This window comes from Dipodomys spectabilis, unplaced genomic scaffold (assembly GCF_019054845.1).
Source record: "Dipodomys spectabilis isolate Male_0828 unplaced genomic scaffold, ASM1905484v1 ptg000001l, whole genome shotgun sequence".
NCBI lineage: Eukaryota > Metazoa > Chordata > Mammalia > Rodentia > Heteromyidae > Dipodomys > Dipodomys spectabilis.
Window position 1 is genome coordinate 4,948,547 of NW_024870678.1, and position 10,677 is coordinate 4,959,223.

At 40.6% G+C, this 10,677-nt stretch overlaps 1 protein-coding gene and 1 long non-coding RNA gene across 3 annotated transcripts in view; one reads left to right on the forward strand and one right to left on the reverse strand.

The window, feature by feature from the left end:
• LOC122123256 overlaps positions 1-10,619 on the forward strand; it is a 66,495-nt gene extending 55,876 nt beyond the window's left edge. The window contains exons 2-3 of the long non-coding RNA XR_006150375.1: positions 8,079-8,255; positions 9,783-10,619. This is a non-coding gene — a long non-coding RNA (uncharacterized LOC122123256). The remainder of the gene's footprint in view (positions 1-8,078; positions 8,256-9,782) is intronic.
• The window catches only part of Traf3ip2 (TRAF3 interacting protein 2), a 43,070-nt gene that overhangs the window by 11,804 nt on the left and 20,589 nt on the right, over positions 1-10,677 (reverse strand). Inside the window, exons 3-5 of one of the 2 annotated variants that reach the window (XM_042697581.1) lie at positions 6,369-6,555; positions 2,480-2,658; positions 365-453 (exon numbers count right to left, since the gene is read on the reverse strand). In XM_042697581.1, the coding sequence (XP_042553515.1) occupies positions 365-453; positions 2,480-2,658; positions 6,369-6,555 (455 nt within the window). Of the gene's footprint in view, positions 1-364; positions 454-2,479; positions 2,659-6,362; positions 6,556-10,677 lie in introns of both variants that reach the window. The other variant, XM_042697520.1, reaches the window with a different exon arrangement.

Consider the following 10,677-nt stretch of genomic DNA (forward strand, 5'->3'; position numbering starts at 1 on the left):
CGAGCATTGATTTTTGAAAACCACATAAATAAACTGTTTAAAACACCAACAACTGGGCTGGGAAGGTGGCTCAGTGGTACAGTGCTTGCCTTGCACGCATGAGGTCCTGGGTTCGATTCCTCAGCACCACATAAGCAAAAAAAGCTGGAAGTGGTGCTATAGCTCAAGTGGTAGAGCGCTAGCCTTGAGCTGAAAAGCTGAGGGACAGCGCCTAGGTCCAGAGTTCAGGCCCCATGACCGGAAAAAAAAAAAAGCTGCTGAACTTATATATCTAAAACACCAACAACTATTCATACATTTTCTTTTGTTTTCCTGATTGTCTTCACTTTGACACTTCAATTTTCTCTTTGGATAAAATACTTACTGCAGTTTGGAAGCCATTTACCAGCAAAAAGTTCACAAATTTCACCACTTCCATGGCGGTGTCCATAGAATAAGTGATAAAGACTTTCCCTAGAAGAAATGTTTCATATTTGTTAGAAACTAGTCAGATTATCTTTTTCTGTAGTACACTTCCAAACTGTCTACAATGTCTTTTTCCTTTTAAAATAATAGGAAAACCTGGGACTGAGGGCGGTCTAAGGGTTTATGCTTGCAGTAGCTCCTCAGAACCAGGGACTCGGGCCTGTCTGGGGGCATACGTGCTGATCGGGGTGAAGGGAAGTTGAAGGGAGAGTGGAGAGCAATAGGGAGCTGAGTCTCAAAGAGATCTTCTGAAAAATCACATGAGGCAATAAAGAAAAACAAAACAACACAGCAATCTACCTCCCAGAACCCATGGGTCCTTATGCTGAAGCCACTGCCTGATTTCCTAGAGATTCTTGGCACTGTGCCCCAAAGAAAACACAGCAGGCCAAGAAGCTAAAGCTTGCTAAGGGGGACCGCCAGCAGTGTCCTCTTTTGATCTCACCAACCAGCCTTACGCCAGCAAGTGAAGCAAGTTGGGGGAAAGTGAGAAAGTATTTCCTTGCCATCTCTTCCCTCTCAACCCATCAACTCACTTTTGGAGAAAAGCCAGGAAGCTAGAACTGACTAATATACAGCTCAGAAATGTTAGTAAACCTTCAGCAGGTTGAAGGAGAGACATTGCTTCAGGGCAGTCCAACATCACAGGCTTTCTCTTTCTCTTAGGAAGCAGCAGACAGTATTACTCAGACAAGTTTACCCCAGCCAGGATGAGAACCCATGGTTTCTCAGGCTAAAGTCTTGGGGTAATTACCTGACTAGCCTTTCAGTGTGAGAGATGAGTAATTCCTGTTTGGCTTTTAGTTCGGAATGAACTGTAAGTCTAAGAATTCTTCTCCTACTTTGGGCCAAGAGTGTCGAAGAGGGGGCTTAAGAGAAAAATGTGAATCTGTATATATTCTTTTGTGCATAGACTCTCAGTTTTTTTTGAAACACATCTCTCAGATGGTAGTATGCATAACAGTCATATAAACCCATTTCAACAGCCAGCCATGTTGATTCATTGTCTCCTTCATACCTAGTATGCACTCAGTTTCTATGAAAGCAATTTTAGGACTCACTTTCTAGATTATAAGATAGATGTAATTTATATGCTGACATTGGAACTATAGCCCATGCAGGGCAGGATCTGTTCACTCCAAAAATGCTCAAAATTAAAAATGTGTAAAACTATAAGACTTCCAGAAATGAACTTTTTTTTGAATGAAAACAACAATGTATCATTTTCATAGAAATGTTTCAGAGTTGTAAATGATTGAAGAATGCAGATCCCCCAAAGGAAATTAGCGAATGTAAAAGGCTTCAAGCTTAGTTCACTCTCCCAGAACTGGAAAGAGCATATTAGAATTACCTGAGCCTCTCTAGCAAGCACAACAGGCAATAATTTCACAAGTAATGGCTGTCTTAAGATTTTGGGAACTATTCTGACTGACCTTACTCTGAGAACATTTTGGTGATATTTCAACATTTCTGGTTCTGGCAGCAAAATGTGGAAAAAGAATCGTCACCTGATACTTAGTCCAATGTTTCTTTAAATAAAAGGCTTAGTTTGCATTTGGTTGTGAAACAGTGTGGAGAATGTGAGACCATTTTTTTTCCAAACAAGATTGTTCATTCCTACAGGAAATGACCTCGTTGATGGCTGCTGCTTAATTTATGGTGCAACACTAGGTCTCTGTCCAATGCCACATGGACATCCAATCAATTTACCCAGGGACAAGTCTGCTCAAGAGCATCATTTAAAAGAGGAAAAAGTGTTGAGGTTATTTGTTGTTGGATTATGTGTTGAGGAAAAGCTCCTGGTAAGCAGTTTGTGAGCATTACTTGTCGTGTCAGAATCACTAAAAACATTCACATGAAATGCTGGTTACTTTTCCAGCAATAAGCAAAACATCAATAAAATTTATTTCACTGAGTATAGTAGGAGTATCTGAGATTATTGAAGAGTGACCAAGAAATCTTCTCAAAGCACAGACCTGACAAGAAGGAGGAGACCACATTGTGAACAACTTACGTAATTCTTCTGGCAAGTTGCTTGTTTTCAGAGTTCCTCTGATTGGAGGGCTACTAGGGGGTCTAGGCACAGCAACCGGGGAAGGAGCCGGTGGATCGCTGGGTCTCAGCTCTACAGGACATGCCAAGGACTCCTGAGGAGCTTCAGTTCCACTGGGTGCCAAGTGATAGAACTGGTCCCTGGGAAGGAATGCATCTATAGTCAATTTTATTTAGCTTCTTCTTCTTCTTCTTTTTTTTTTTTTTTTTTTTTTTTTACAAAGGCAAACCTGGAAGGACAGAAAGTCTTTAAGAACTGGAAAGAAATCAGTGTACTCTCTCTCCCCCGTCTACCTTTATTTCTTATCTGAGACAGAGAAGAGAAGAGCTGGGTAGTGTTTCCATCAATACGTACTTCAGCTGGTTGCCATATGTAAGACCTGTGCTAGGGGTTGAAAGGGAAACAGGATTTGATTTCTCTGTTTAAAGACTGTCTGATTGGGAAAGTAAGTCCTATATACAGAGCAGACAATGCCATCCACCAAACAAAAGGGTAATGATGGGTGACAAAGGAACTTGGTGTAAAAGGCATTTATCCAAATTAAAAAGACATGGCTTTTGACTCATTATAGGTATTGAATTATGCAGCAAAAGATTTTAAAAACGTGCAAGTTTAAAAGTGTTTATGTTGTTAATATATGAATGAAGATCTTATTTGAAGAACCATGAAGGCTGCTTTTACCACACTGTGATGAGGAATAATATGGTATGGCATCTTTGTAAGCATTTTGTTTGCCAGATCGTCCCAGGAGCATTTTGCTGGGGTGGATAATCAGATGCACTCACATAGATCTGGAAGGCAGAAGGAAATGGAGATCCAGTTCCTTCCATGTCTGTGATTTCTATGGCAAGTAGTCACGAGGTGTTGACCTTTCCTCAGAAGCCCCTCAGTGTCCCATGACTAGCTTCCCATATGTCAAGGGCAGGGATGGACAGCTGCCTTTGCCAGCAGATCAGGCAGGCACAGAATGGATCTACCAGCTGCATCAACCACTGCAAGTGGGGTCGGGCTTTCTGATTCTCACATTCCTGAGTGCCAGAGGAGGCAAGCTCCTCCAGGGGTCCTATTCTGTGGGGATGCTCCCAGATTATTCCCTGAAGCCCCGCCACAAGTTAGCTTCTGCAGTTTCTTCACAATTCTGTAAACATCCAATTCCCTATTTGAAATCTTTTCTGTTTAAAATAGCTAGCACTGTGTTCTGTGACACTCCTACATGGTAAAGAGGCTAAAACTGTACCTATTTTTTTCTTAATGGAAGTAAATGTGACAATAGGTGAACATGAAATTGGAGTAGTAGGAACAAAAATGTGTGTTGTATGTTTGAAATTATTATTATTATTATTATTATCATTATTTTTTGTCGGTTGTGAGGCTTGAGCTGTGGACCTGGGTGCTGTCCCTCAGCTCTTCAGCTCAAGGCTAGTGCTCTACCACTAGAGCCACAGCGCCATTTCTGGTTTTCCGAGTGATTTATTGGAGATAAGAGTCTCTCAGACTTTTCCTGCCTGGGCAGGCTTTGAACCGTGATCCCCACGTCTCAGCCTCCTGAGTAGCTAGGATTACAGGCGTGAGCCATGGGCTCCCGGCTTGAAATTAGTTTGTATTATAAAAATTTTTAATGTTTTGATTACAAACCTGTGGGTCTAGGCCTGATTTTTGTAAAATATTATGGAAATGATGGTGAGGTAAACTTTCTGTATTTAGGTTCTGTTCCAAATTTACTTCTTTACCCCAACTCAGTTTTCATTATCCTAAAATGATAAAACAAATCAAGGATACCACAACAGGCTTAAATTGATGTTAACAAAAAGCAATTGTTCTGTACTAATTCTTCTGTAAATATTAAATTATTTCAAAATAAAAGCTCATTTAAAACATTGATTCCTGTAACACCAGACTTATTTCATTTGTTTTATTGTTTTCTTAGAATTTTAGTATTTTTTTCCACAAGAGTCATTATCCTGTTAGAAATTCACATTTTACTTAATCCCACTATTTAGACTGTGTTTTCCTTCTAGAAAATGAGGGTTCTGTGTAGAAAGAAAAAAAAAGAGTTGGCGGATTTTCCATAAATGGGAGATCAGGCATGCCCCTTATTTATCATTGTTGATAAAATGGTCTTTTTTTAAAAAATAAAATTTTTGAGCGAATTGACAATTTCTATATTTCTGAAAAATCCACTTTAATTGGTTCTTTGTACTTCATTCTGTTTTATAAGAACAGAATATAGTTTTGAATGGCATATGAAAGTTGTACTTGAGCAAGAGTGAATAACTCATCTACTTTCTTTCCAATTTTGTCATTACTTAGAAAGCCCCATTTACACCAGCCCTGTGGATTTTAGGCCCGTAAATAAAGAGAAAAGAAAACTTGAAATGCGTCAAAACAGGGCAGTAAGGCAAACATGCCTGAGGGGTATACTTTGGGCCCATCCCCTAAAGGTTGCTCTGTTGGGTCTGCAGTATTGTGATGTGAAGTGCTGTGGAACCTTTGAGGAGTTCATGGAGAGTGCTGTCCTGGTAAGGATCATGGGACTCTAGTTGACTCAGATGAGAAAGTTGTTATAAAAGAGCAAGACTAAATGCTGTTGAGGAGGCAAAGGCAACAGAGAGGGTTAGTCTTGAGTAAAATATATGCATGGCTAGAATGCTGTGGTGAAATCCTTTGGTGTAATAAATACACACTTAAAAAAAGAATGACCAGAAAATCAAACAGTCTTGGTTTGGGGAAGCACCAACAGGAAAGGGTTGGGCTAAAAAAAAAAGAATAAAGGTGAATGAGGATGAATAGGTTGAAAGTTGTTCGCATGTATTATGACAGAGCAATGAAACCTGTTGAAAATTGTTTCTAAGAAGTGAAAAGGGGTATAAGGGAGAATGATATAGAGGACAGGCTTGATCAAGATATAGTATATGTATGTGTGAAACTTCCCCCTTGTGAAACTAATATGTACAAGCTAATATATTTTTTAAAAAGAACAAGTTTCCAGTCTTCATGAAAGGTGAATTATAACTAAAGGAAGCTTTCTGTCAGCAAAAAAGAACAAGTCTAAAAAACTGGATAAGATGTACATGGCTATAATCCTCCTGAATCAGGAGAATTGTGAGTTCAAGACCAGCCAGGGCAACATAGCAAAACAGAAATAAAAATAAAATGCAAAAGCAAGCCTAGCTCCTCCTTGTTTTTTTCTGTGGCTTGCTACATAGTCTTTCCTCTCTCTCACTCAAACTGTGATTCCACCCACCATAATGCCATACAGCCAAGGGGTCTCACCAGAGACTAAACAGAACCGTGAGCTGAATAAATGCACACAGCTCCAGATATTTTGTTGTAGCAAATTACAATAATACAGAGAATTAGATAGCTAATGTCACAAAAAAAACAGAAATACTTTTCAAGGATAAACACCCACCATGTGTGAATGTTTTTATTTAAAAAAAACCAACCAGCTTATTTTTAAGTTCTGTTGGGAATTAAAGGAAGAACTAGGTTTGAACAAGAATGCAAATTTGGAATATGAAAAATAATTCACTAAAATTGGGAATTGGTCATAGTCAAAATCTATTTTTGGAGTAAAAGTTCAGTTGATCTGAAAGTCAAAGAAGGGGATGTAACTTAGAGAAAATTTTGAGAACTTTTCTTTGAAAACAATTTGACTAGTTATGTCAGACTTAATAAACAGATCCTTGTCAGCCATCTTCCATTTCATCTGAGCTGAAACATTTATGCTGGGTATTCCACAGTGTGACTGCCATTGACCTAGGAAGCAAACCTTTAGGGAATTTTAATATACCTTAGTGGCACTGCATAATTCTTTCTCAGAAATATGTGAAGTCACACTTACTGGTACCTTGGGAGTCTTGGAAAGGAGCAGTCTCTTTGTGCAGGCCTCTCTTCATCGTCCTGGAGGTTGGGATAATTGAGGATGACCTTCTGCACAGGGTGCAAGCCCCTCACAATTGCTCCAGGTAGGGGCTGCCCAGGCACAACTGGCTGGATCACCTGCTGGTGGGCTGCCCAAGGGTAGTGGTGGCCATCTGTAGGTAAAGACAACAAGGAGAACAGGGACAATGGATTCCAGCTCGTTTGTGTGAAAGGAAAAGTAGTAAGCTCAGTGAAATTTTTGTCTTGATGGTAACTGAGGCAACTTCATGATATGTGCTGTACTACTAGTGTGCATGAAACTGAGCGACTTCATGATATATGCTGTACTACTAGTGTGCATGAAACTGACTCACTTTGTTTTCTAAACAAAAGCCGCAGAAAGAATGAGCTTGGTATTCTAATTAGAAATGTCAAAAAGCTTTCAAAAACTTGATTTTTTTTTTTGGGGTCCGGTTGTGGGGCCTGAACTCTGGGCCTGGGTGCTGTCCCTCAGCTCTTCAGCTCAAGGGTGTTTTGTGGTATTAGAGTTTGAAGTTAGAGCTTCATCTTAGTACTCTACAATTTGGAGCACTCTATTCGTTTTATATGTATATATACATATATATATATATATACTTTTTTTTTTTTTTTGTCGGCCGTCGGGCTTGAACTCTGGGCCTGGGCGCTGTCCCTCAGCTCTTCAGCTCAAGGCGAGCGCTCTACCACTTGAGCTACAGCGCCACTTCCGGTTTTCTGATGGTTTTATTGGAGATAGGAGTCTCACGGTCTCTCTGCCCGGGCTGGCTTTGAACCATGATCCTCAAATCTCAGCCTCCTGAGCAGCTAGGATTACAGGCGTGAGCCACCAGCGCCCGGCTTATATATACTTATAAACATATTATACATAATAGATATTATATGTTACAGTATATTATATAATATACAATATTATACCTATTCTACATAACATTATATCTATTATATTTATTATATTATACATAATATGTATTGCTTTTTTTTTTTTTTGCTAGTCTTGGGGCTTGAACTCTAGGCCTGGGTGCTGTCCCTGAGCTTTTGTGCTCAAGCCTACCACTTGAGCCACAGCTCTACTTTGGCTTTTTGTGGTTAATCTCACAGATTTTCCTGTATGGACTGGCTTTGAACTACTCAGCCTATTGAGTAGCTAGGATTATAGGCCTCAGTCATTGGTGTCCTAGCTGTAATTAGATTGCTTTTTTCTTTGCCTGGGCCAACCTGGACCACAGTCCTCCTATTTATATCTTCCAAGCATCTAGGATCACAGGCTTGTATCACCATGCCTGTATTTTGTTGTTATTAAAGTGGGGGACTTACTATTTTTTGGTCCAAATTGGCCTTAAACTATCTTCTCCATCTCCTTTTCTGAGTAGCTAGGATTACAAGCATGAACCACCATACTCAGCCCCCTGTTTTAATAGGATACTTAGGATAATCCAACCGTGAAACATCCAACCAGTTGGCAACACTCTCAACTTCCCTGGTGTCTTGCTAAAGCCTATGTGTACTTGGAATCGTGGCAATTTGAAGAAGGCAGGAATTGGAGTAAAGCCAAGGCTGGCAAGGACTGATGTGAATCTGTAACCTGGGAGTGAGTTGGCCCCAGCCAGGCCTGGGAGGAGCAGGGTCACAAGGTAACAAGGGCACCTTGACTGTTCAGGTGAGAGAACTGAAGAGAAGTTCAGAGGAGGAACACAGAGAGCATGATACAGGTGAGAGGAGGGCCTAGAGGAACTTACCTAGGCCCAAAGGAGACCGGAGATAGCCAACTGCATGGACCTACACAACGGACCTTAAGCCTTTCCTTGTGACTCCAAGCACGGCCACCTGTACCCAGGTAAGAGGTACGATAACCCAGGGATAAGGGTAAGAAGGAGCTTTGGGGTTCTTTTTTTGATGTGGTTGTGGATTTGTTTTTTGTTTTTGTGTTCCTCATTCTTTCAAGACTGCCTGTCATGGAAGTAGGCTATGTAAATAGGACTCATGCAGAGATGCACCATGAAATAAAGAAAAAAGGGAGCAAGGAAACAATAGATAGAGTGGGTAGGAAACAGAAGGGGATGGTGAAAATGTGGCTAAGAATGTGACTTTGAAAGGAAAATTCAGAGGAGTGACATCTTCCAGTGTAGAGCCGAAGACTAATAATGCACATGCTCACTGGTGTTGTGGTCTCAGGTGCCCACACTATGCATACAGGGAAACTCAGTTGGATGGCCCTGGCAATAAGCCTCAGCCAATCTCTCATGCCTATTCCCTGAAGTCAGCCTGTTGTCTCTTTTGACCCTGGCATTAGCTGGGTCCTTCCTTGCCAGGCTTTTTCTGACAAAAGTAACCCTGTCCTTCTAATCCAAGTTGTCTCCTGGCTCTGACCTGGCATGTTATTGCTTAGGCCTGGGTTGTGGCAAGTGGGAGGAGTTTAAGGAGAGGGAGGAAGAGAGAGATTTGCCCAGGCTTATCCCAGAGGTGCTGGGATATAGCCAAGTAGGCTGTCAAGGAAACCAGGACTTGCAGGGTAGCTCTAAAATTGGTGAGCCTGGCAGGAGACAGACTGTCAGTGGGAGGGTCATGCAATAGGACCAGTCCGGATAGCTAGAGTGCCACTATATCAATCACCAGATAAGAGGCCTGCCCGGTTACCAGTTCAGTCTTTCATGAGTGGGCCACACTGTAGCTACAACTCCATCTTGTAGGAGCAAGGTCCTTCCCCTTGATCTCATCTCCTAGACACACTCGGTGGCTCACCAAGCCTAGTGTTCATTTGAACATCTGGTCCTCACCTCTGGGACCCTAGTTTACCATCTTTTCAGAATGTTTTTGCCTTACATCCTAACAGACCGATTTCTAATCATTCACGGCTCTCCTAGATGTCACTTGTTCAAAGAATCCTACCTCTTCATCCAGCCACATTCTTTTATCTTTTTATTTTCTGTGTTACTCTTAGGATGTAATTTAGGTTTCAGCTTCTTGTCCACTTTCCATAGTAGAATGTAAGCTCTGCAAAAGTAGGGACCATATCTGTTTGCCATGATGTCATCAACTATATTATGGTCACACTGGCAAAATGAATGAAGTCTGAGTGGCTACAAAGCTGACTTATACGCAGAGCAGAAGCCATTTCCAATGACATAGTATGCTTGTTAGGTTTCACGTCTCCTAGACTGTCTACGTCTCACTTGCTATCCTTTCCCTCGCTCCTTCCTTTGTTCTTTCCTTCCTTCCTTCCTTCGTGTCTTTCGTGTCTTTCATTTCTTCCTTCCTTCCTTCCTTCCTAACTTCCCTCTTTCTCTTCCTCTCCCTCTTTCTCATTCTCACTTCTTTCTTTCTTCCTTTTCTTTTTTTTTTAATCAGTATTTTTCTCCAAAAGCAGGAAGAAGGCAATGTCCAAGAAGAGAAACTGCCAGTAGCCCTGAAAGCTTTTCCAAGAGTGGGATTCCAAGTGAACTCAAGTGGAGTTTTTAATCTTTGGAGCCATTTCTGCTTCCATATCCATTTTGAGTGACTAATAACATTTTATTTGCTTTAAAAGGACTACCAAGGTCTAATCATAAGGTTTGTTTCTTTTCCAGAAAACGGATGTTAGTGCTGTTAATCAAAAGCCTTTGAATCAAGGTCATATGATTTCCAACAGATTATTTCCCGCACAACATGTTTTTGTCTCATAGCAACAAATCATGCCATTAAAATCACTAAGGCATGTGGGCTAAGTGTTTGATTAGCTGTAACTTTCATTTCTAAAATGGCCAACTGTGGTACAAAAAAGTTATACCAGTTTATATGGGCAGATGAAAATGATCTGCTTCATTGATTTTTAAAATTAGGACCTGGCAACAAAGTCTTCTATGATGTCCTTTTATTGCTTCAAACAAAGAAATACTTGATATCAGAGATTCAACCAAACCATGAGCTCTCCCATTTATGAATGAAACAACTGGTTTTACATGGAAATTTGGCTATTGTATTGGGAAAGTTGCTTGATTAAAAAGTATGCTTATTAGATGAATGACTATATTTTTATTGCTCAAGTTTTAATCATTGTGTTGCACTATCATGAGCAAGCCCTTATTGTTTAAATTGATACTATGTTTAATAATGGTAACATTTATTGGTTCCTTGCTACCTGACAGGTGATGTTTTAAGTTCCTCAATGAGGATGATAGAGTTTGATTCTCTTGTTTTTTGTTTGCTTGTTTTTGTTTTGTTTTGCCAGTAATGGGGCCTGAACTCTGGGCCTGGGTGCTGTCCCGCAGCTCTTCAGCTCA